Raw genomic sequence first — 26,593 nt, 5'->3', positions numbered from 1 at the left:
TTTGTAGCCATTTTTTTATTAAAGTGTAGTAAAATGAACATGAGAGCCAATTTTTATTAATCATTCTTTTAATTTTTTTTTTTTTTTAAAGAACTCAGAGATGCCCTTGCCTCTGACATGCTGGAATTAGGCTGTGCCATCATGCCAGGCATCTTTTTTTCAAATCTGCACAGCTTTAATACTCTGAGATATTAAATATTTTCCAACAAAAATGAGGAAAAAGCAGTTCACTAATGACCAATTTAAAAAATCTAATGCTTTCTAACACAAGGTATCAAAGTAAGAATAACAGAGAGCTAACAGAGAAACTAAAAACCTGAAAACAACTTCAATCAGGATGACTGCCCATGGACACACTGGTGGTGACTATATAAATTCTCACTATATCATACAGGAATGTTCTTCTTAGTCCCTTTTTTGGTCATGAACTATTCCACAAAGATTGAATGTGATAATATCTAATTTGAAGTCCCATCACTATCTTCTTAAAGCATTAAGTTAAATTGCTTTTAGAGAAAAAAATTTGACAAGATAAACATAAAAAAGTCTTAAAACTCGGAAGAAAAAATTCAAATGACAAAAATGTGGAAAAAGCCAAACACTGCATTAGGACAGTTTATTATGTACACAGGACATAAATGGAGCCAAGACACCAGAAGAGAGTCCACTGAAACTACAGCTTGCTAAGTTGTCTTAACAAAAGATGGAAGCTCAACTTCACAAGATTCGTCTGGATCCCAGGGTAATCCAAGACAAACCCCACACCATTTTCCATCTGTGCACATACAAGCATGTGTCTGAGCCAGTAAGCAGTAAGGATGGTAATGCCAGGTGTTCAACAGCAGAGCGTAGTATCATTTTCTTACAATAATTTGTTTCTAGACAAGATCAGTAAAAATAAACCAGTTCACCCTTTCACACCAAGATGCCATGGAGGGAAAAGCTGTAAACTCTAAATATTTTCTGCCACTTAAAGGGATTAAAGAGAATGTTCTGCTACAAGAAGCCTGAAGTCCATGCTGGACCCAGTTTCTGATTACCCATTCAGTTCCAGGGATTCCCTACCTACCAATCCACCACTCAGCCCATGCCACTCTTAAACCCTTGCATTAACAATCTAGCAGTGGGACTGTAGAGATGGCTCAGCAGGTAAAGAGTGCTGACAAAGGTCTTAAGTTCAAATCCCAGCAACCACATGGTAGCTCACAACCACTCGTAATGAGATCTGATGCTCTCTTCTGGTCTGTCTGAAGTCAGCTACAGTGTACTTATGCATAATAATAAAATCTTTTTTTTTTTTTTTTTCGAGGCAGGGTTTCTCTGTATAGCTCTGGCTGTCCTGGAACTCACTCTGTAGACCAGGCTGGCCTCGAACTCAGAAATCTGCCTGCCTCTGCCTCCTCTGCCTCCCGAGTGCTGGGATTAAAGGCATGCGCCACCACACCTGGCTTTTTTTTTTTTTTAAATAAAATCTTAAAAAAAAAAAAATCTAGCAGCTATTCTGTAACTAATTGATGTTGATACTTTTTTTTTTTTTAAGATTTATTTATTATATGTAAGTACACTGTAGCTGTCTTCAGACACCCCAGAAGAGGACATCAGATCTCATTATGGATGGTTGTGAGCCATCATGTGGTTGCTGGGATTTGAACTTGCGACCTTTTTAATTCAAAGGAAATGCTAAAATGCTTAGAATTAAAACTATGAAGGGAACTAATTAGTGTTATGGAAAATACTTGTGTGGACTCCCTACCCATTCGTTTAAAAAAGAAAAGGGGGAAAAAAAAAAGGCCATAAAAGTTTTGGAAAGGGAAGTGGCACCTGAAGATGTATTGACCAAGGTGTTTTTATACCTGTAAAGATGTCACACTTAAAACACAGCAGTTATTGACAATGGAAAAAATTCTCAAGGTTGTTTCCTAATAGCCGTCTTTTGCAGAAACACATTTGTAAATTCTTCCTTTGTAACCAAACCTCAAAGAGAGTAAGCAAGCTTGCTGAGCAGAATGTGAGACATCTCAGGATATTATGACAGAAGAGCTAGCTTTGCAATACATCGTTTCTGGATTATAGAACTCTTTCCCCATGCTTTGCTTGGTTATCTCTGAAACATTTGAACAATGCTTCTCTGGGACTTTCTATGCTGTACGGTATAGGCACTTTTAGATACATTACAATTATCTTGAGTAGAAGTTGGCATCTTTGCTCCATTAACTGAATCCTTCCAGGTGTTTTTAAAGGGTTCCCAATAGTCAGCTTTTGTGTTCCTCTGAGATTTTGAATGATCTGCATTAGTTTGCTGTAGGGAGTTCCTATCTTTGGAATTCTTCCTCTGTCTATTCAGCAGCCTGTCTGGGGGTGAGGGTGTGCGTAGCTGGTACTGATCTGGGGATCCTTTCTGCCGGTTTGGCACCGTTTGCTCTTTATCTACCTCTTTCTGAAGTTGTAATGCTAACAATCTGTCCTGCTCCTCTTGCTTATGTCTCTCAAAAAGCATACGTTCCAAATCTATCAGTTTTTGTGTAAAATTCACTTCTGTTTTTTCTTGATCTGAGGAGGATTCGATGAATATTTTCCTTCTTTTTGCAGAAAAACATGGATCCATGACTTCTTCAAATACAGATTCCTGGTTTTCTCTGTCGGAAATCTCTTCTTCAACTAGTAAGTGATACACCCTCCTCTCTGTTGGAGCTCTGTTGCTCGCAGGTAACTGGGGCACACCTGTCACAGAGTATTCTTCATTTTCTATTTTGCTAGAAGGGGTAACTGCAGCTTCATTAGAGTAAAAAACTGTGGCTCTAGGTCCATCATCATTTACAATACACAAATCATCAGGACTGGTTGATACTGTTTCAACTTTTCCCTCAAGGGACTCTTCAGAGTCTCCTACACAGAACTGTGGCCCAGGTATCCCTGCAGAAGACTCCGAACCTTGTTCTTGAGTTTCCAGGAAGGTCTGAGGAGAAAGTGTTGGCATATTTTTTTCAATTTCTGTGTCTTGCAACACAGGGCTCTTCGCGTCACTCCTATCAGTTTCCTGTAGAAAACAAAATTCCTGAGTATATACAGAGAAAACATATAAGCCAGCTACACTGATATCTTAGATGAATGGTCACTAGACACGATCACATATTACTAATGAGGGATTCTCATCACCACTGTACCCACCTTTTCTTTCGTTTTTTTTTTTTTAAGGATTTATTTATTTATTATATGTAAGTACACTGTAGCTGTCTTCAGACACTCCAGAAGAGGGCGCCAGATCTCGTTACGGATGGTTGTGAGCCACCATGTGGTTGCTGGGATTTGAACTCTGGACCTTTGGAAGAGCAGTCGGGTGCTCTTACCCACTGAGCCATCTCATCAGCCCCCTTCTTTCGTTTTTTGATTTTGGTTTTTGAGACAGGGTTTCTCTGTATAGCCCTGGCTGTCCTGGAACTCACTCTGTAGACCAGGCTGGCCTTGAACTCAGAAATCCGCCTGCCTCTGCCTCCAGAGTGCTGGGATTAAAGGTGTGCGCCACCACTGCCCAGCCATAATTCTTTCTTCATTCTATTTTTTTTTTTTTTTTAACTTGGTGTGCCAAGTAAGATCAGGACAAGTCATTTCATTGACATGGAAACCTACAGTAGCTTTAATTATGTTTAACATATGGTCAATAGCTGGCATCTGGACTTGGCCTCTTTCACCTTACAAAGTTCTGGTCCAGCGTGTGTTGACCTGTACCTGCTATGGACCTTCTCTGACATTATAAAGATTTTATTTTTAATTATGTGTATATATTGGGGAGGAAGGGGGGAATACATGACCATGAGTGCAAATGTCCAGAGTCCCTGGAGCTGGAGTTATAGCAGTTGATGTAAATGAACCAGTCTTGGGCACTCCAGAAGAGCAGTGAGTGATCTTAAAAAAACCAAGAAATCTCTCCAGCCCTTCTTATTTTAATGATGTGTCTACAAAGACCTATTCTGAGGAGAATTTTTTGTTTTTTTGGGTTTTTTTTTGGTTCTGTTTTTCCTGAGACAGGGTTTCTCTGTGTAGCCCTGGCTGTTCTGGAACTCACTCTGTAGACCAGGCTGGCCTAGAACTTTAGAAATTCGCCTACTCTGCCTCCCCAGTGCTGGGATTAAAGGCATGTGCCACCACAGGTGAGATGTCTTTTTTGAGATAGGGTCTGACAGTTTAGCAAACTGATGTGAGACTCTTGGACAAGAGATTCTGCCACCTTAGCCTTCCAAGTACCAGGACTACAGTCATATGGCACAGTGCTTCAAGTTTCTTTGTTTCTGGTTTTGATGTGTATCAAACCCAGGACCCTTGCCACATGCTGCGCTAGTGCTCTACTTCTGACATCCAGAAAAAAATTTAAATGTAAAACTTTCCACACAAGGCCTTACAAGGGGAATGGTAACAAGATTATTACAATATTTAAAAATCAGAGTGAGTTGGGAGTGGTGGTCTGTCTTTAAACCCAGCATGTGGGAGGCAGACAGGAGGGTCTGTGACTTCAAGGCCAATTTGGTCTAGACAGTGAGTTCCAAGACAACTGATTAAGACCTGACTCAAAAAAACCCCAACCAAACCCCAAAATAAAGAAGTTGGGGGTGTAGTTCAATTGCAAAATGCTTGCCTATCATGTAAGAAATCCTGGATTCAAATCCCAGCAGCACATAAAACCAGGCATGGTGGCCGGGTAGTGGCGGTGCATACCTTTAATTCCAGCACTTGGAAGGCAGATTTCTGAGTTCGAGGCCAGCTTGGTCTACAGAGTGACAAGCCGGGATAGTCAAGGCTACACAGAGAAACCCTGTCTGGAAAAACCAAAACCAAAACTGGGCATGATGATATCCATCCAGAACTCCAACACACAGGAAGTGTAAGGTAAGATCAGTAGTTCAAGGTCATCCTTGGCCATAGACAAGTAGAAAGCCAGTCTAGGCTATGTGAGATTCTGGCTTTTTTCTTTCTTTCTTTTCTCCCTTCCTTTCTTATTTTTCTTTTTTAAAGATTTATTTATTTATATGATTATACTGTAGCTGTCTTCAGACATACCAGAAGAAGGCATTAGATGCTTGTGAGTCACCATGTGATTGCTGAGAAATTAACTCAGAACCATTAGAAGAGCAGTCAGTGCTCTTAACTGCTGAGCCATCTCTCCAGCTCCCCTCCCCCCATCCTGGCTTTTTATTGTTGTTTTTTGTTTAATTTCTTTCTTTTTTAAATATTTTATTTATACAAGTACACTGTAGCTGTCTTCAGACACACCAGAAGAGGGCATCAGATCCCATTACAGATGGTTGTGAGGCACCATGTGGTTGCTGGGATTTGAACTCAGGATCTTTGGAAGAACAGTCAGTTCTCTTAGCCTCTGAGCCATCTCTCCAGCCTGTTTGTTTAATTTCTTAACCCACAAAAGGTTTTCATTGATAAATAAGATATACTAGCAAGCTGAATTATTTGTAGATTAAGAGAGAATTATTAAAAAACTTTGTAGCAAGTATGTTTCCCTTCCCCTCCCTTCTCCTTCCCTTGGTGATAGGGATCAAAGCCGGAGCTCACTCTATATAGTCTGTATTACACTTCCAAAACCACAAGCCCTGGTTACCCTACCATTCCTAGACAATACCTGTGTTTTCTCTCAGTGACAGAGCCACAACTATTATTACTAGTACTGTGGTTTGTTGTCTACATTCAACATTAAAAGAAACACTAAATGAGAGACTAGCAAAAATACACACTTTCTTTTACCTAGCTCTTAGGCAGGGTTGGAGAGATGAGTCAGTGGCTAAGAAAACTGGCTGTACATCAGAGGACCTAGACTGAATTTCCAGCACCCACATGACAGTTCACAGCTCTCTGTAATTCCAGTTCCAAGGGAACGGTTGCCCTCTTCTGGATTCCACAGGCACCACAAACAGACATACATACATACAAGCAAAAGACACAATTTTTTTTTTTTTTTTTTTTTTTTTGGTTTTTCGAGACAGGGTTTCTCTGTGTAGTCCTGGCTGTCCTGGAACTCACTCTGTAGACCAGGCTGGCCTCGAACTCAGAAATCCGCCTGCCTCTGCCTCCCAAGTGCTGGGATTAAAGGCGTGGGCCACCACGCCCGGCAAATTTTTTTTAAGTCAAAGCTTGAAGTGACTTTTTTTTTTTTGATTTATTTATTATTATACGTAAGTACACTGCAGCTGTCTTCAGACACACCAGAAGAGGGCACCAGATCCTATTACAGATGGTTGTGAGCCACCATGTGGTTGCTGGGATTTGAACTCAGGACCTTCGGAAGAGAAGTCAGTGCTCTTACTCGCTGAGCCATCTCGCCAGCCCCTTGAAGTGACTTTTTAAAAACAAAATAAAACAACAACAAAAAGCAACTCTAAGTTTGCTTCTTACCAGGACCCCTTGGAGCTGTATATACTGTATGTACTGGGGATGTTACGAGAAAAACTTGACTTTTTTGAAACAGAATATTACCATGTAGTTCAATTCATAATCTTCTGGCCATACTTCCTGTGTGAAAGGATTATAGGCCCACACCACATGGGGTTTGAGTGACACCACATTCTTGCTTGGCCACTGCTTAGCGTTTCAGTTGTAAGGACTCATCCTTGACATACCTGGCTAACACTGCCCTCCTAAAATATACTACTTTGCACCTGAAAGTCTCCTAGGTAAACAGGAGCCACATGTAACCTGTTCAGTTATGTAAATTTTATGTTAGTCAGAGATTAGAAATGATGGCCCAGCCAAGCCGTTGTGGTACACACACCTCTGATCCCAGAGCTCAGGAGGCAGAGGCAGTCGGATCTTTGTGAATTTGAGGCCAGCCTGGTCTACAGAGTAAGTTCCAGGATGGCCAAAGGAACACACAGAGAAACCCTGTCCAGAAAAAACAAAACCAAACAAAAAAAAGAAACCATGGCCCATAAGCCAAATCTGGCCTACGTTTGAGCACATATGCCTATGTTTAGGAGACAAAGGCAGACAGTCTTTACAAGGCCAGTTCCAGGACAGCCAGGGCAACACAGAGAAAGCATGTCTCTTTTGAAATGAAAAAAAAAAAAAATAATAATTCAAAATCTCTTTAGAAATAAATCAATACAAACTAGCAGTTTGACAACACACCTAAAAGCTCTAGAACAAAAGGAAGCAAATTCACCCAAGAGGAGTAGACAGCAGGAAATAATCAAATCAGGGGTGAAATCAACCAAGTGGAAACAAGAAGAACTATTCAAAGAATCAACCAAATGAGGAGCTGGTTCTTTGAGAAAATCAACAAGATAGATAAACCCTTAGCCAGACACACTAGAGGGCACAGGGACAGCATCCTAATTAACAAAATCAGAAATGAAAAGGGAGACTTAACAACAGATCCTGAAAAAATCCAAAACACCATCAGATCCTTCTACAAAAGGCTATACTCAACAAAACTGGAAAACCTGGATGAAATGGACAAATTTCTAGACAGATACCAGGTACCAAAGTTAAATCAGGATCAGATTAATGACCTAAACAGTCCTATATCCCTAAAGAAATAGAAGCAGTCTTTAATAGTCTCCCAACCAAAAAAAAAGCCCAGGACCAGATGGGTTTAGTGCAGAGTTCTATCAGACCTTCAGAGATCTAATTCCAGTTCTTCACAAACTATTCCACAAAATAGAAGCAGAAGGTACTCTACCCAATTCATTCTATGAAGCCACAATTACTCTGATACCTAAACCACAGAAAGACCCAACAAAGATAGAAAACTTCAGACCAATTTCCCTTATGAATATTGATGCAAAAATACTCAATAAAATTCTCGCTAACCAAATCCAAGAACACATCAAAACAATCATCCACCCTGACCAAGTAGGTTTCATTCCAGGGATGCAGGGATGGTTTAATATATGGAAATCCATCAACGTAATCCATTATATAAACAAACTCAAAGACTAAAACCACATGATCATCTCATTAGATGCGGAGAAAGCATTTGAGAAAATCCAACACCCATTCATGATAAAAGTCTTGGAAAGACCAGGAATTCAAGGCCCATACCTAAACATGATAAAAGCAATCTACAGCAAACCAGTAGCCAACATCAAAGTAAATGGTGAGAAGCTGGAAGCAATCCCACTAAAATCAGGGACTAGACAAGGCTGCCCACTTTCTCCCTACATATTCAACATTGTACTTGAAGTCCTAGCCAGAGCAATTCGACAACAAAAGGAGATCAAGGGGATACAAATTGGAAAGGAAGAAGTCAAAATACCACTTTTTGCAGATAATATGATAGTATATATAAGTGACTGTAAAAATTCCACCAGAGAACTCCTAAGCCTGATAAACAGCTTCAGTGAAGTAGCTGGATACAAAATTAACTCAAACAAGTCAATGGCCTTTCTCTACACAAAGGATAAACAGGCTGAGAAAGAAATTAGGGAAACAACACCCTTCTCAATAGTCACAAATAATACAAAATACCTTGGCGTGACTCTAACTAAGGAAGTAAAAGATCTGTATGATAAGAACTTCAAGTCTCTGAAGAAAGAACTTAAAGAAGATCTCAGAAGATGGAAAGATCTCCCATGCTCATGGATTGGCAGGATCAATATAGTAAAAATGGCTATCTTGCCAAAAGCAATCCCCATCAAAATTCCAACTCAATTCTTCAATGAATTAGAAAGGGCAATCTGCAAATTCATCTGGAATAACAAAAAGCCTAGGATAGCAAAAACTCTTCTCAAGGATAAAAGAACCTCTGGTGAAATCACCATGCCTGACCTAAAGCTGTACTACAGAGCAATTGTGATAAAAACTGCATGGTACTGGTATAGTGACAGACAAATAGACCAATGGAATAGAATTGAAGATGCAGAAATGAACCCACACACCTATGGTCACTGGATCTTTGACAAGGGAGCTAAAATCATCCAGTGGAAAAAAAGAGCATTTTCAACAAATGGTGCTGGCACAACTGGCAGTTATCATGTAGAAGAATGCGACTTGATCCATTCCTACTCCTTGTACTAAGGTCAAATCTAAGTGGATCAAGGAACTCCACATAAACCCAGAGACAGTGAAACTTATAGAGGAGAAAGTGGGGAAAAGCCTCGAAGATATGGGCATAGGGGAAAAATTCCTGAATAGAACAGTAATGGCTTGTGCTATAAGATCGAGAATCAACAAATGGGACCTCATAAAATTGCAAAGCTTCTGTAAGGCAAAAGACACCTTCAATAAGACAAAAAGGCCACCAACAGATTGGGAAAGGATCTTTACCTATCCTAAATCAGATAGAGAACTAATATACAATATATATAAAGAACTCAAGAAGGTGGACTCCAGAAAATCAAATAACCCCATTAAAAAATGGGGCTCCGGGCTGGTGAGATGGCTCAGTGGGTAAGAGCACCCGACTGCTCTTCCGAAGGTCCAGAGTTCAAATCCCAGCAACCACATGGTGGCTCACAACCATCCGTAATGAGATCTGGCGCCCTCTTCTGGAGTGTCTGAAGACAGCTACAGTGTACTTACATATAATAAATAAATAAATCTTTAAAAAAAAAAAATAATAATGGGGCTCAGAGCTAAACAAAGAATTCTCACCTGAGGAATACCGAATGGCTGAGAAGCACCTGAAAAAATGTTCAGCATCCTTAATCATCACGGAACTGCAAATCAAAACAATCCTGAGATTCACACCAGTCAGAATGCCTAAGATCAAAAACTCAGGTAATAGCAGACGCTGGTGAGGATGTGGAGAAAGAGGAACCCTCCTCCATTGTTGGAAGCCTGTACAACCACTCTGGAAATCAGTCTGGAGGTTCCTCAGAAAATTGGACATAGTACTACCGGAGGATCCTGAAATACCTCTCCTGGGCATATATCCAGAAGATGTTCCAACCGGTAAGAAGGACACATGCTCCACTATGTTCTTAGCAGCCTTATTTATAATAGCCAGAGGCTGGAAAGAACCCAGATGCCCCTCAACAGAGGAATGGATACAAAAAATGTGGTACAGTTACACAATGGAGTACTACTCAGCTATTAAAAAGAACAAATTTATGAAATTCCTAGGCAAATGTATGGACCTGGAGGGCATCATCCTGAGTGAGGTAACCCAATCAAAGGAACTCACATGATATGTACTCACTGATAAGTGGATATTAGCCCAGAAACTTAGAATGCCCAAGATATAAGATACAATTTAAAAAACACATGAAACTCAAGAAGAACAAAGACCAAAGTGTGGACACTTTGCCCCTTCTTAGAATTGGGAACAAAACACCCATGGATGGAGTTACAGAGACAAAGTTTGGAGCTGAGACGAAAGGATGGACCATCTAGAGACTGCCATACCCAGGGATCCATCCCATAATCAGCCTCCAAACGCTGTCACCATTGCATACACTAGCAAGATTTTGCTGAAAGGACCCTGATATAGCTGTCTCTTGTGAGGCTATGCTGGGGCCTAGCAAACACAGAAGTGGAGGTTCACAGTCAGCTATTGGATGGATCACAGGGCCCCCAATAGAGGAGCTAGAGAAAGTACCCAAGGAGCTAAAGGGATCTGCAACCCTATAGGTGGAACAACAATATGAACTAACCAGTACCCCCTGGAGCTAGTGTCTCTAGCTGCATATGTATCAGAAGATGGCCTAGTCAGCCATCAGTGGAAAGAGAAGCCCATTGGTCATGCAAAATTTATATGCTTCAGTACAGCGGAACGCCAGGGCCAAGAAGTGGGAGTGGGTGGGTAGGGGAGTGGGGGTGTATGGGGGACTTCTGGGATAGCATTGGAAATGTAAATGAAGAAAATACCTAATTAAAAAAAATAATAAGGTACTGGTGAGATGGCTCAGTGGTTAAGAGCACTGACTGCTCTTCCAAAGGTCCCAAGTTCAAATCCCAGCAACCTCATGGTGGCTTATAACTATCCATAACAAAAATCTGATGCCCTCTTCTGCAGTGTCTGAAGACAGCTACAGTGTACACACATATAATAAATAAATATTTTTTAAAAAAGAATACACACATATAATAAATAAATCTTTTTAAAAAAAAAGAAAAAGAGGAAAAAAAAAAGAAATTAATCAATAAAATCTCCAAAGAAAAGAGAAAGTTTTACTTGGACACAAGAGAAGCTCACTTGTTTGTGTATTTACTAAGGAGGTATCCACTGGTAGCAGGGTGGAGCCCCTCTGATAACAAAGACAAAAGTATCTATTAGGGTCCATTAGAGAGAAGAGAGCCAAGACAGCCCAGATCTTAGTAATGCACAGCAGGAGTCAATGCCCCTCCCCACTCTGAGCACTAACATACCTTAGACTTGCAGATGTCTTCCTCAAGCTCAGCCTTACATGTCAAGGAGGTCCCAGGCTTCAACTTAGGTGACAGATATCTTTAAACAAACAAACAAAAATTTAAAGTTTACTAAAACTTAGATGTTTTGAAAAACATCCAATATGGTGAAAGGTTGATGAACCCTGTTTGCTCGCTATCTTACTGGAACATCTCCAGGTCTCTGGTCAACTTTAAGATAAAATTTAAACCCTGAGTATTCCAAGACTGCCTGGCTAGCTTTTGGGTTTAGCACTGTATTTTAGTGTAAAAACAGAAAAGGAAGAAAAGGTCATTTTAATATCTTATAATTCTTGAAAAGAGTTTAAAGGTTGATAGGATCAAACAATGGAAGACCATAAAGTTTCTCAAAATTCACAAAAATATCATTTTAGGCTAGGCAGGCAGAGCAGTCCTGAGTTCAAGGCCAGCTTGAGTTCCAGGACAGCCAGGGCTACACAGAGAAACCCTGTCTCAAAAATAACCAGCCGGGCGTGGTGGCGCGCGCCTTTAATCCCAGCACTCGGGAGGCAGAGGCAGGCGGATTTCTGAGTTCGAGGCCAGCCTGGTCTACAACGTGAGTTCCAGGACAGCCAGGGCTATACAGAGAAACCCTGTCTCAAAAAACCAAAAAAAAAAAAACCAAAAAAAAAAAAAAAAAAAAAAAACCAAACAACAAGTCATTATTCTAAGAGGAGGTTATTATGTCTTGCCAGAAATTTTGGCTATTATTTTTTCTTAAAATAAAAGCGTGAGAAAATGGCTTTATTGTTTCTGCCAGCAGGGAGCCAGGTTCTCATGCATGTTAACAGCATTTGTTATTACTTTAATTCAATTCTCCCATGGTAAAAAAGGATTATTGGTGGCAGTTAGTACAAACCAAGAGCTGACATGTTACATATGCTCTTCTTTCAACTCTCTGAATCATGGAGGAATCTGACACTGAAAGGAAATAAAACTTGAGACCTGTGATTCATGTAATGTATGTCAAATAGTCCAAAGAGTTGTGTGTGAGCTTTGAAACCTGGGGCTGAGAACATAGCAGGGCAGACCAGGACATGCCCGGGCAGGCCCATCGCCTCCCTATCTCCCACCCCTCTGACCTAAGTTAAATGTTAACAGGCTGCTGATGTTTAAATGGACCAGTCACGTGAAACCGCGCCAATTCCTCCCCCAGCCCCACTCCTTTTCTATAAAAACCCCTATCTTCCAAGCCTCGGGGTTGAATCCACTCTCTCCAGTGTGAGATACGTTTCAACCCGGAGCTCCGCCATTAAAATACCTCGTGTTGTTACATCAAGGTGTTGTGTTCTATTCGTGATTCTTGGGTGCACGCCGAATCGGGAGTTGAGTGGGGGTTTCCCCACTAGGTTCTTTCAACATCCTAACATTTAGATGAGAGGATTTTATTATCCTCCTCTGACAACACAATCTAACTCTGCATGAAGCAGCTCTTGAGGTCCTCCTAGCAATCTGAAACTTCAAAGGCTCAACAGCATCCCACCTCACTCACTGCTACAGACTGCAAAACATGTATTTCTACAGTCTAGCCTCCACCTCCTTTTAAATGTGTAGCTCATGCTGGCCTCGAACTCGTGAATCGCCTGCCTCTGTGTCCTTCAGCAAATCCTACCAATGTACACTACCACAACTGGCGGCGACTCCTTTTTGGACAAGGACTTACCATGTCACTTACAATGTCCAGGCTGGGTTCAACCCCAAGTTCTCCTGTCTTATTATTTGGCCTTTAGAGTAAGTGTGACTAAACGTATGTCATCAATCATACCTAGTTCAAAGCATCCTTTTAAAAGCAACCACAGTCCTTAGTGACTTTTTTTCCTTAAAGATCTTATCAAGGAAATATATAAGAGGAATGAAAAGAAAAAGTTAATAGCCAGGCAGTGGTGGTGCACTCAGGAGGTGGAGGCACAGAGGCGCAGAGGCCCAGAGAGAAAGAGGCAGATCTGATCTCTAAATTTGTGGCCAGCCTGGTCTACAGAGTGAGTTCCCAGACAGTCAGGAATACACAGAGAAAAGAGACTGTCTCAAAAACAACAACAACAACAAAAAAGTTTATGAAAGAAGAGTAATGCACACATCTAAGAATCATATAAATCACAGTAACGGGAAAGGAATACCACTGGAAAAGACCAGAGTGAATGGCATGAACATTTTTGTGTATGTAAGTTATCTGTTCTTTTGTTTTTGAGATTATACTTTCTTAGTTTGACATACCTAAGCAGATGGGGAAAGCCCACAGGCCTTGACCCTAACAAAGAACTACAGGCAACCAAGCAGTGCTGAGAGTGGAGGAACACACTCTCCCAACAATTAGTTATCCAGTTCCAAACGACCAGCCCTGAAAACACACCTACAAGTAACAGTATACTGACGGACAGGATTATACTCAGGAATATACATGTACATAAGCATACATATATGCATGTAATAACAATTAATGAAAAAGAGGCCATGAATTTGAAAGAAAGCAAGAAAGGACATATGGGACTGTTTGGAAAGAGGTTTTCTTCTTCCTCTTTTTTTTTTTTTTTAAATTGAGAAAGTGTTCTATGAAAGGTCTCCAAGACAGGCTAGCCTGGTCTACAGCGTGAGTTCCAGGACAACCAAGGCTAAACAAAGAAACCCTGACTTGAAAAACCAAAACCAAACCAAACCAACAAGCAAAAAACCAAAAAACAATTAGGAGATTTTGTTTGTTTTTTTCAAGACATGTTTTCTCTGTGTTGCCTGGCTGTCCTGGAACCCAGAGATCCATCTGCCTTTGCCTCCTGAGTGCTGGGATTACAGGCATATACATGTCTATGCACCACTATGCCCAGCTCCAGCCCACATTCTTTAAAGATTCATTTTATTTTTACTTAAGTATGTATGTTTGTATGACTGTATGCTTCATGGTCTGTAGAGGCCAGAAAAGTGCATGGTATTCCATGAGTGGGTTAGGAGCTACCACATCTGATTTACTCTAAGTCTGAGAATTGGATTTGGGTCCTTTGAAAAAGCAACAATGCTCTTAACCATTAAACCATCCCTCTAGCTCTATTTTTTGTTTTGTTTTGTTTTGTTTTTTCGAGACAGGGTTTCCCTGTGTAGCCTTGGCTACACAGAACTAGAACAATTCTAGAACTAGCTCTGTAGTCCAGGTTGGCCTTCATCTCTTTGGTAAGATGGTCCAGCAGGTATACGTGCTGGCTCCATGTCTGATACAGAGCCAGGGTCAGTTCCCAGTGCCTACACTAGGCCTCAGAGACAGCCGTAACTCTAGTACTAGGGAATCCAGCGCTGGGTTCTGACATCTAAGGGCACCAGGCGCACTTTCCATGCATTTACACGCAGGCAAAACACTTAAACACGTAAAGAAAGCTCATTAACAAACCTAACGATTCCGGAGTCAGTATGAGCACAACCCAAAGACAAACATGCAGCAGGCGATCAGTGGTGAGCGGCAGCCATGCTCACTTACTTTTCAATATCTCCAAAGTTTTTCTGTTTATTTGTATTTTTCTTCTGGGACTTGTTTGTGACTGGATCTGATTTTCTGGAACTCAAAGGAGAAGCCAAGGTATTTCTCTCGTAGTTACTGTTCTTCAATAACAAGAAAAACATACAAAGACATTTTATTAAGAAGAACTTGATGAAATAAAAAGCTTAGAATTGTATTAACTCAAAATTCTTTTTAATTTAAAAATTTTTTAAAGAGCCGGGCGTGGTGGTGCATACTTTTAATCCCAGCACTTGGGAGGCAGAGACAGGCGGATTTCTGAGTTTGAGGCCAGCCTGGTCTACAGAGTGAGTTACAGGACAGCCAGGGTTACACAGAGAAACCCTGTCTGGGGGGGGGGGGGGGGGGGGGGGGAAGAGTTGCCTTGGTCAAGCTGGTGAGATGGCTCAGGAGCTGGAGAGGTGGCTCAGTGGTTAAGAGCACTCTTCCAGAGGTCCTGAGTTCAAATCCCAGCAACCACATGGTGGCTCACAACCCACAACCATCTGTTACAAGATCTGACTTCCTCTTCTGGAGTGTCTGAAGACAGCTACAGTATTCTTACATATAATAAATAAATAAAGATTAAAAAAAAAAGAGTTGCCTTGGTCATGGTGTCTCTTTACAGCAGTAAAATACCAACTAAGACAAATAATTTATTTGTATTTTATGTGCACTGGTGTTCTGCTTGCTTGTCTGTGTGTGGAACTAGAGTTAGAGACAATTGTAAGCTGCCATGTGGGTGCTGCGAATTGAACCTTGGGTCCTCTGGAAGAGCAGTCAATACTCTTAACCACTGAGCCATCACTCTAGACCCTAACTCAAAATTCTTACCATTTTTCAAAAACTGAATTCTGTAAGTTCTTTAAAGACTACTGATTATATATAGGTAAAAAATAATGATTTAAAGTCCACGGAAGGCAAGATGGCTCAGTAGTTAAAGGTACTGATCAAGCACGCGCGCACATACACACTGGTCAAATAGTGAAAATAAGTATACTGGAGAATATGTTTAGGTTATATGCAAAGCAGTGCTATTTTATGTAAAAGTTGACTATTTTTATATTTTTGTATGTATGAGAGATCCCAAAATTAACTGAGATATAGAGGTATACCTATATAAACAAAATTAAGCCTATTCAAGTTTGCCTAAATTACATTTGTTACTATAAAATATAGTTATCATATATAAATACATCTGTGTATACATAAAATGAAACACAATACACACAAATACACTCTCAAATAAATGAATTTACTAATTAATCTCCTAGCCAATAATTTCATGGGTTTTTTTTTGTTTTGTTTTGTTTTTTTTAAAGATTTCCTTATTTTATGTGTATGGGTATTTTACCAACACATATGTCTGTGCACCACATGCATGCCTGACACTTGGGGAGTTCAGAAGAGGGTGTAGGATACTTGGAACCAGAGTAAAAGATGGCTGTAAGCTGACATGCATGTAGGTGCGAAGAATCAACTCTGGGCTCTTTGTGAGTGTAAGCAGCACTCTCTGCCGCTGAGCCAGCCTGACAGTCTCACGTAAGCGTAGCTACCTTACTCTACTGTAGAAATTATTATTTAAAAAGCCAAGAAAATATCTGGAGCAAAAGTTATTACACAGAAATAAGTCATAACTGTTCACCCATCTCTAAAATTTTACAATAAACCAACAATTACCCTAAAATTTCAATAAATCTACTCTGACCTCATTGAAAACTAGACTTAGTAGGTCCAAGTGACTCCAAATTCCCTTTTTCCATATCTCCATCTCTATTCCACTCATCATCATCCACTTACTACTCTACCTGAGACAACTGGTCTCTTTCCTTCCTTTCTTCCCTTCCCCCATCACTTTCCAGTTTGTACATTTGTTTGTGGACAGTTTCGGCTGTGTAGCTCACACTGGCCTTGAAACTGCAGTGATCCTTTTACCTCAGCCTCCTAACGTGCTAGGATTAACCCATAACTGGTTAATTTAATTTCCTGATGGTGTATCTTTCTAAATTTTAACTAGAACCAAGGAAAGACTACTACAAAAAGGGGATAAGATCTCTTTTTTTTTTTTTTTTTTTGGTTTTTTTGAGACAGGGTTTCTCTATATAGCCCTGGCTGTCCTGGAACTCACTCTGTAGACCAGGCTGGCCTCAAACTCAGAAATCCGCCTGCCTCTGCCTCCCAAGTGCTGGGTTTAAAGGCGTGCGCCACCATGCCCAGCTGACTCTTACCATTTATAATGTATTTAAGCTTTGAGATCTTATCCCAGCCGGGCGTGGTGGCGAACGCCTTTAAACCCAGCACTTGGGAGGTAGAGGCAGGCGGATTTCTGAGTTCAAGGCCAGCCTGGTCTACAGAGTGAGTTCCAGGACAACCAGGGCTATACAGAAAAACCCTGTCTCGAAAAAACAAAACAAACAAACAAAAAAACCCCCCACTATAAATGGTAAGAGTCATAAAAGACAATTCTAGGTATTCTTCATTTTGATAAAATATATTCTCATGTGTGTTCTTCAAAAGTAAGGGAATTAAATATTATATTCCCCCATACTCCCAGAGATTTTATTTAAAAAGAAACCTAGAAGCCGGGCGGTGGTGGCGCTCATCTTTAATCCCAGCACTTGGGAGGCAGAGGCAGGCCAATTTCTGAGTTCGAGGACAGCCTGGTCTACAGAGTAAGTTACAGGACAGTCAGGGCTACACAGAGAGACCCTGTCTCGAAAAACCAAAAAAAAAAAAAAAGAAACCTAGATATATAGTTCACTGCTATAGCATGTGCTACAGCTTTGTCTTCTACGTCCCAGGCTCTTTTAAGGCACTAAGTCCTAAAATCCTTAGGGTTTAGCATATGTTTTACCACCTTGCCTTTTATTTTTGTTTATAAGCAATAATTTAATAGATAACGAAATCCAGGTTCAATATATTATTTAAGGACTAGGTTAGGAAAACCAGTTAGCCAGCTCAAGGGGTAAACACACTTGCCAGCACCCTGGAGACCTGAGTTTGATCCCCAGAACCCATGGAGGAGGAGGAGATAACCAACTCCTACAATCTGTCCTCTGGCTGCCACTAATGTGGTACCATGCACTAAGTAAATGTTAAAATAAAACAGGATCAGGCTGAGGGCATCACTTATGTGCCTATCCTGGGATGTAATCCGTATCCCTGACCTGATGAACATGTACCCAACTACAATAAATATGCAACAAAATATTACATATTACATATCCCTGACCCTGATGAACATGCACCCAACTACAGTAAATATGCAACAATACACAAAATATTACATATCCCTGACCCTGATGAACATGCACCCAACTACAGTAAATATGCAACAATACACAAAAATGTTGCATTCAGGGTTGGAAAGATGGCTCAGTGGTTAAGAGCACTGACTGCTCTTCCAGAGGTCCTGAGTTCAATTCCCAGCAAGCACATAGTGACTCATAATCATTTGTAATGGGATCTGATGTCCTTTTTCTGGTGTGTCTGAAGACAGCTACAGTGTACTCATATAAATAAAATAAATCTTAAAAAAAAAAAAAGTGGCATTCATAAAAAAGTTTGTTGGGCTGAGAGTGTTATACAGGCCTTTAATACTAGCATTCAAGAGGGAGGTTAGAGGCAGGCTACCTCTGTGAGATCTCCACAGGGAGTTCCTAGAATGCACAGGACTATAGACAGACAGACAATAGACAACAACAAACAAACAAAACACAAGAAAAGTCTGTTGTTATTATTATTACTATTATTTATCTTGGAGTTGAAGAGATGGCTCAGAGGTTTAAATCACCAACTGCTCTTGAGAGGACCCAAGTCACTTTCTAGCAACCACGTCAAGTGGCTCACAACTGCGTATATAATTCAGGTAGATCTGATGCCCTCCTGGCCCTGGGGACACCCAAACACATGTGGTATATACTCACAAATTAAAAAAAAAAAAAGAGCCGGGCGTGGTGGCACACGCCTTTAATCCTAGCACTCGGGAGGCAGAGGCCAGCCTGGTCTACAAAGTGAGTTCCAGGACAGTCAGGGCTATACAGAGAAACCCTGTCTGGGGGAAAAAAAAAAAAAGTTTTTTCCTTTAGTAGGACAAATATATCCTAACAAACTTCTAATTGTTGTAGCGCCTTCTTCAGGCGCCAAAGATGAGAGTGTGTCTGTGTAAACTTACAATACTAGTGCTCAGGCTCCTAGCCAGTTCTTCATCGCCTCTCAGTTGTTCTTCCATCTCACTTCTTCTTTTTTCTCTCTGTCTTTTCTCCTCCTCCTCCTCCTCGGCCAACAATCTCTGTATGTACTCCTCACTGGCTTTGTTTTCCTCTTCCTTGCTGGCTTGTCGCTCAGCCTCCACCTTAAAAATAATGAAGGACACCCTTTTTTGAGTTTTTTTTAATACTCATATTTTTCACAATAACTTTAACAGAAAATTAAAGTAAAAACTAGTGAGAATGTATCTCCAATGAATTCAGGTCTCCACAGGCAAACTCCTCTACAGCCAGTTCAAAGTCCTACCATCAGGAAGCCCATGCCAGTCAGGCCAACAGAGCTTCGGTCAAAGACTCAACCCTCTTGCCCTCAGTCCTTCCCAGTTTCTACCATAGCAGCACAGACTCATGAGTGTTTTCCTGAGTTCATGGACAGCCACTCCCGCCTAAGCCCAACCCGAGCTGCTGCTGCTGCTGCTCTCTTAAGCAGAGCAGACAGACTTAGTAAGGAGAAGAGGAAGATTTCCAAGGTGGAGCAGGGCAGGAATACCCTAGGCCCAGCTGCTGCTACTCTTGTTCTTTTTAAAAGCAGAGTCTCTTCTCTATGTAGTCCTGGGTATCCTGGAACTGAAAGAGATCCACCTAGCTCCACCTCCAGTGTGCTGGGAATAAAGACATGCACCACCATGCCAGGCATGTTTGTTTATTTTTAAATATTACTTGTGTGAGTGTTTATTTGTGAAAACAGGAGGATCATTGAGGCTTACTGGCTTCCAGACTAGCTGAGGAAAAACTAGCAGCAGCAGCAGCAGCAGGAATAACAACCTGTCCAGGTTCAGGAGACATTTTGTCTAAAAGGAATAGATGGAGAACTATACAGGACAGGACCTCTCTGTGCACATACACTATCTTTATAACCAACTAACAGAAACTTTAGGTGGCTCCGTGTGGGAAAGTGCATGCTATCCAAGCATAAGGAACTGAGAACTGAGTTTGGATCCCCAGCACACACACAGAAGGTGGGTGTTCACAGATTAGCCAGCCCGTCCAGTTGAATTGATGAGGTGAAGTTCCACGAGACTGAAGTTCAAAGAACAAGGTGGAGAAGGATCAGGGAAGATACCAGATATCAATTTCTAGACTCTCATTCATGAGCACAAATGCACACACACAATAAGAAAGCAAGAACCAAACATTTGACTTTAGCTGGGTGTGGTAATCCACACCTGCAATCTCAGCTGTGTCCAACCATTAGACAAGGCTAACCTGGGCCAGGTCTGAAGACCCCCATCTCCAACTCCTCCCCCTTTCCCTAATCAAACAAGTCCTCTCTTTGCAAGTCCTACTGGGTGAGAAAAATGTTTCTATTCTAGTCACCTTTGGGAAGCAACTGCTGCAGCTAGTTCAACAGGGATACTTACTACATCAGAGTCCCAGTTGGTTGTATAGCTACAGTAAAGGCCCATTTCTTTTCCTCTAGAATTTACTCAAGCACTCTGCTTCATTCTGTGGCAGCTTGACCTAAGTGCACTGTGTTTCATTCACTCGTGTGTTAGACGATGCCTCCATGAGTAACATACAACTGTGGTTCCTGGACAACAACAGCTCTTTTATTTGCTAGACCAGTTTACCCTCTGAAGTTCCCACCCTACTACTTTTTTTCGAGACAGGGTTTCTCTGTGTAGTCCTGGCTGTCCTCGAACTCAGAAATCCGCCTGCCTCTGCCTCCTGAGTGCTGGGATTAAAGGCATGCGTCACTCTACTCCTACTGGCAAAAAATAAATAAATAAAGATGGCTTTTGTGATGTCACATACAGCTGCTTGTGCTCCTCTGGAGTTTACAGACACTGAGCTGTACACAGCCCAATTTCAAACTTTACTGCATCTTTACAACACAGAGTTCCAGTTAGAAAAGCAGCCCCTACTGATCCTCTTTTGAAATAAATTCAGGAAACTGACTGGCCTTTGAGGAAAAGCAGCACTAGGCTTGCTCTGACAGCAGCATGTCGTCCCAGCAGTACTCATCTGAACTGGTGTGGTTTAATTCTAGCACCTTGCCTGCTGAGTCTTTTTGTTTCTCAATTAGTCATAAAGTCCCTAACTTCAAACTTCTCAAGGAACTTCCAAGACACAGGAATCAATTGTTTCTCTGTGGAGGAAAAGTCAATGGCCGCTCCTCAGCACTCCCTCCCTTACACTGGACCATGACAGGCGTCAGCCTTGGACAAGCTCCTCTTTCTACCCTGCTTTCCTGCTGCCTTCTCAGACCAAAATTACTAATTCACATGGAGCTAGTCACCTATAATACCAGCACTGAGGAGGCTCTGGCAAGAGGATCACCAGGCTGAGGGCAGTCTAGCTAGGTTACACAGTGGGTTCTAGGACAGCCTGGGATATAGAGCAAGAGCCCATCTCCAAAACAGCTGAGTATCCTTCCAGTACCACAGTGCCTAGTGACGCTCTCAACTGCTTCACTGTAAGCCAGACCTTTTCTCACTGTGCACTTCAGTCTCCCTGGATACTCTCCTCACCACACCCACAGTCTACCACTTCTTTATCATCCCTTTTAAGGTAAAAACCCTAGGGAAAGGGAAATCAAAGAAGTACTTATACTTGAATGCTTAGGCTCACTAACTGTACATAGTAAGTACTAAAGCAGCAGCTGCTACACAGCGAGTCCCTTTCTGAAAATAAAAAAGCACCCACTACTAGTTATATATAAGTAATAAAAACTAGCTTATTGTTGTTGTGGTTGAATATTTAAAAAGGAACCTTGGGCCAGAAAGATGGCTCATTAGTTTAGTTCAGAGCCCCAGTTTCTTACTCTTCCAGAGGACCCACATGGTGGCTTAGTGTAACTACAGTTCCTGGGAATCCTATGCCCTTTTCTGACCTCTAAGAACAAGAAGAACACATGGGATGCACAAACACACATACTGGCAAAACCCATACACATAAAATAAAAATAAAAAATAAATAAAAATGGAACCTCTAGGTAATTTAGTTGGCATATGCTTTTAATCCCAGCACTTGAGAAGCAGAGGCAAGATCTCTGTGAAATCATGCCTTAACACAACCAAATACTTTTAATAGGGAGGAGAGGGTATTGAAGTTATAAAGTATATTAAAATTACTAACCTTTCAGTACATGATAGTTATATGTAAACTTAGGATTTATGAGATTGAAAGCACAGCAAAGGCATTCTCAACAAAATAAAAGAACAAAAAAACTGAAAAAAACTATTTCTTACCCACCTTGCTTATCTCCTCTTCATATTCTCGCCTCAACTCCCCAGGTTCACTGAGCAGACGAACTGGCTGGTACTCATCAACTGTTTTCAAGGAAAAAAAAATAGCATTAGGGCAACACAGAACTATGACTAACTTTGGCCTCCTATTAAAACTTAGTACACAGGGCTGGTGAGATGGCTCAGTGGGTAAGAGCACCCGACTGCTCTTCTGAAGGTCCAGAGTTCAAATCCCAGCAACCACATGGTGGCTCGCAACCATCTGTAAAGAGATCTGGCGCCCTCTTCTGGAGTGTCTGAAGACAGCTACAGTGTACTTACATATAATAATAAATAAATAAATCTTTAAAAAAAAAAACTTAGTACACAAACGTACACACACAATTTCTATTAAAATAACTGTAAAAGGAACTAGGAATGAAGATCAACAGAAAGTTCATATTTAGCATGCACCAGGCCCTGGGCTATAAAAACCCAATAGAGTACTAAAAAACAAATAAACAACACAGTCAGTGTTGGCGCACACCTTTAATCCCAGCACTCGGGAGGCAGAGGCAGGCGGATTTCTGAGTTCGAGGCCAGCCTGGTCTACAAAGTAAGTGCCAGGACAGCCAGGGCTACACAGAGAAACCCTGTCTCGAAAAAAACCAAAAAAAAAAAAAAAAACAAAAACAAAAAATATACTAAGAGATTAATGAAGGAGTGAATAAATTAATTTTTAAACATTGAGACAAAGTCTAGCCTCTAATTTGTGATCCTCCTGCCTCAGATTCCTCTGTTGTAATTAGAAATATTGAGCCACAAACCACCATTCCCAGCTAGGTCTTTGAATTTTCCATTTATCTAATGTTTTGTAGTTTTTCTGAGAGGAAACCTTAGAGTATCCCATTGAGCTGTGTTCCAAATCTAACCTTCAGTGCTTGAGAATATGACTTTATCTGGAGACAGGATCATTTGGAGGTAATCAAGTTAACTATGGTCTCGGGGGTGAATCTTCTTCATTTAGATTTCAAATGCTATCCCAAAAGTCCCCCATAGCGCCCCCCCCCCCGTGAATCTTTTAATTATGACTAGTAATCTTGTAAATATGGAACAAATTTGGACACAAAGACAAACATGCACAAATGGGAGGTGGTATCAAGACATTCAGAGAAGGGGATGGGACTGGAGAGCTGGCTCAGGGATTAAAAGCACTGGCTGCTTTTGCAAAGGACCTGAGTTTGATTCCCAGCACCTGCATGGTGGATGCTCACAACCATCTCTAACTCCAGCTCCAAGAGATCCAACATCCTCTTTGGCCTTGGCAGGCACCAGGCATGTACACAGCACACAACCATACATCAGGCCTAACACTAACACTCAGAAGAGATCAAAAAGCTAGAAAGTGGTGTGGAATGTCAAAGGCCTTGGTTTCAGTTTGACTTCTGACCTCCAAAACTATTAGGAAATTTTCTTTTTTTTTTTGTCATGTAGTTTGTGGTACTCTGTCATTCTGGCTTTAGGAAACTGATACTCCTCCTGGGTGCAATGATTAAAAGTGTGCACCACCACCGCCAGGGCTGGCTCTACATTTTTAAAAGCTAATATGTGTATATGTATGATTGAATCCAAAGCACTCTGTCACTGACCTATATCCCATGCCTACAATTTAGACAGTTATTGAAGATTTTAAAGTCCAATAGTACCAAGAAAAATAGTGTAAAGAGTCATGAGGTGGAGCCAGGCATGTAATGTGAGACCCCGACTTAGAGCGTTTCTCCCTGAGAGGTAAAGCCCCTAAAACATTCCCCCAAGCTTGTTTTCCCTGATCTCTAAAAATACAGTCAGAAAGAAGCTCTTTGTTCTTTATAGCCAGCAAAAGCTTTTTTGGTTCTGAGCCTTACAGCCAGAGATGCGATAATTGTGATTTTTACCAAGGACACCTGGCAGAGAAGAATTCTCCTCCCAATTCCTCAGCTAGCTGTTAAAAGCCCCCTACTGTTACTGCTCGATGGTGGAACTCTGCTGCCTTGCTCAGCCTGTGGTGGAGTTCATCCTCAGCTAGCTGATAATAAAACCTCTTGCAGTTTGCATCAGGTGTGATTTTCCCTGGAGTCATTGGGGTGCCGGCGGGGGCTCATCCAGAATTTGTGGCCTACCCCAGGTCTTACAGTAGCACAGGCCTCTAGTCCTAGCTTGAAGGAAGAAGCAGGTAGACTGTTATGAGTTCAGGCAGGGCTGGTCTGCACCTCTTTATTTCCATGATCTGGAACCTGTCAATTGTGTTCCTGTTAGCCACTATGCTATGGCAAAATGCATCACATAAATAACTTGAGAAAGGAAAGATTTAGTTTGGCTCGTTCAGAGGTTTACATTTATGGTTTTATGCCTGTGCAAGGCAGAAACATGATTGTGAAAAAGCTTGGTAGAGGAGAGGTGCCCACTTCAACTGCAGTCAAAAAGCAAACCCGTCACAGACTTTTCCAGTATATTTCCTCCAGACAGGCCTCACCTAACAGCCCAGCTGGGATAAACTTATCAGTGGACTGATCCAACGATGTCATTAATGCTCTCCATATGGAATCACCTGAGTAATGACAGCTAGAACAAAGCCTTCATCCCACATTACAACTTTAACAATTCCATTTAATGAAATATTGTGTTGCAGATATGTACATTTAGTTTATCCATTGATGTCACTTGGGCACTTCTACCTTTTTGTCCTACTATTTTTATATAATACACTTTACAAGTTTGTACTAATATGTTCTCATATTTCAAAGGCAATTAAGAGGAAGGGCCTTCCTTTTCATATTTGAGCCACCTGAAAACAGAACTATACATTCAAAAAAAAAATCTTTCAATTGGGTTACAAAAAATTAAATTTTCGCCTTTAATCCAAGCACTTGGGAGGCAGAGGCAGGTGGATCTCTGAGTTCGAGGCCAGCCTGGTCTACAGAGTGAGTTCCAGAACAGCCAGGGCTACACAGAGAAACCCTGTCTCGGAAAAAAAAAAAAGAATGCTTACTGTTCTTCCAGAGTACCTGGGTTTGGTTGGTTCCAAGTACTCACATGACAGCCTACAACTTTGTCACTCAGTTCTAGTTCTCCTGCCTCTTCTGCACCACATGCACATGGGGCACTTACATTCACACACTCAATTAAATTTCAAAAAAATAAGAAATCTCAAGTTTTCCCTTCCGAAGTATCTGCAAGTATTTACTTCTGCTACCTCCACAGATAAAGAATTGTTCTTAAGAATGGTAATAGTAATATTCTAAGACAGGGGCTATTTAGCCATGATTCATTGACAGGACAAATCTGCCCCCCCTTTTTTCCATAAAGTTTTATGAAAACACAGGCACTATCTTCATTTACAAAGGGTAATGTAAATTAATGTATTGACTACGGTGGCTTTTGTTCTACAGTGGCAGAGCTCACTAAATGTCTTCAGTAGACTACATAGTCCACAAAATACTTACCATTCTGCCCTTATAAAGGGCAGCCCTCACTAATACTACATTATAAAGGACAGGTGTGTCCTTTATAATGTAGTTGCACACCTGCAACTCCAGTATTGTGAGGCTAAGGCTATCCCATGCTACACAGTAATAAAACCGTGTCTCAAAACATGTCTAAAAAAATGTTAAAAAAAAAAAAAAACCCTAATTCACAGCAGATGAACACAACTTGACCATTATTACATGTGATATAACTCTGTCCTTGACTTTAACTGATATGTGGGCAGGGCTTATAAAACCACAAATCCTCACGACTCAGACTAGCCTTTTCTTTTTCTTTGATTAGAAAATGATGGTTCGAGCCCTGCGGTGGTGGCTCATACCTTTAATCCCAGAACTCAGGAAGCAGAGGTAGGTGGATCTCTAGGTTCGAGGCCAGCCTGTTCTACATTGTGTGTTCCAGGACAGCCAGGAATACACAGAGGAACCCTTTCTCGAGGAGCAAAAACAAAAATGGTTCCCTTTCAAAGCGATTTGAAATAAACATGCTTAATTTTACTTACTGATTTCCTTAGATTCTTGTCCAGAGATTCTAAGCTTGCATTCCTTTGCATAGTGTTTTTGAATAATCTCCCACAAGTCTGTATTGACCAGAGAATTTCTTCGGGTATGGTACCGAGTCCACGAAGAGACCCGGCGACGACAGAAGGGACAGCATAGATTGGCCTTTTCAACAGTGGACTGGAAGCATGGGTTACAGAGCGTGTGGTTGCAAGGCAGGGTAACAGGCTCTAGGAGGATTTCCATACAGATCCCGCACTGACATTCGGCTAAGGAAGGGATGGAGGTTTTAGGTGCAGCCATCTTCAT

General features: G+C 41.2%; 1 protein-coding gene across 1 annotated transcript; it reads right to left on the bottom strand.

Moving 5' to 3' along the window:
• Positions 1–585: 585 nt before the first annotated feature.
• On the bottom strand, positions 586–26,593 carry Rnf168 (ring finger protein 168). Its single transcript, XM_021184905.3, has 6 exons — positions 26,287–26,593; positions 22,291–22,367; positions 19,002–19,181; positions 14,810–14,931; positions 11,311–11,389; positions 586–3,037 (listed from the first exon to the last, which is right to left on the bottom strand). Exons 1-6 carry the CDS (start codon positions 26,591–26,593, stop codon positions 2,099–2,101), a joined length of 1,704 nt encoding a protein of 567 aa, XP_021040564.1. The 3' UTR covers positions 586–2,098.

The sequence above is a fragment of the Mus caroli genome, unplaced genomic scaffold (genome assembly GCF_978045245.1).
Source record: "Mus caroli unplaced genomic scaffold, Mus_caroli_1 scaffold_17, whole genome shotgun sequence".
NCBI lineage: Eukaryota > Metazoa > Chordata > Mammalia > Rodentia > Muridae > Mus > Mus caroli.
Note: the sequence above shows the minus strand (reverse complement) of the source record. Positions and strands in the feature narration are given on the sequence as shown.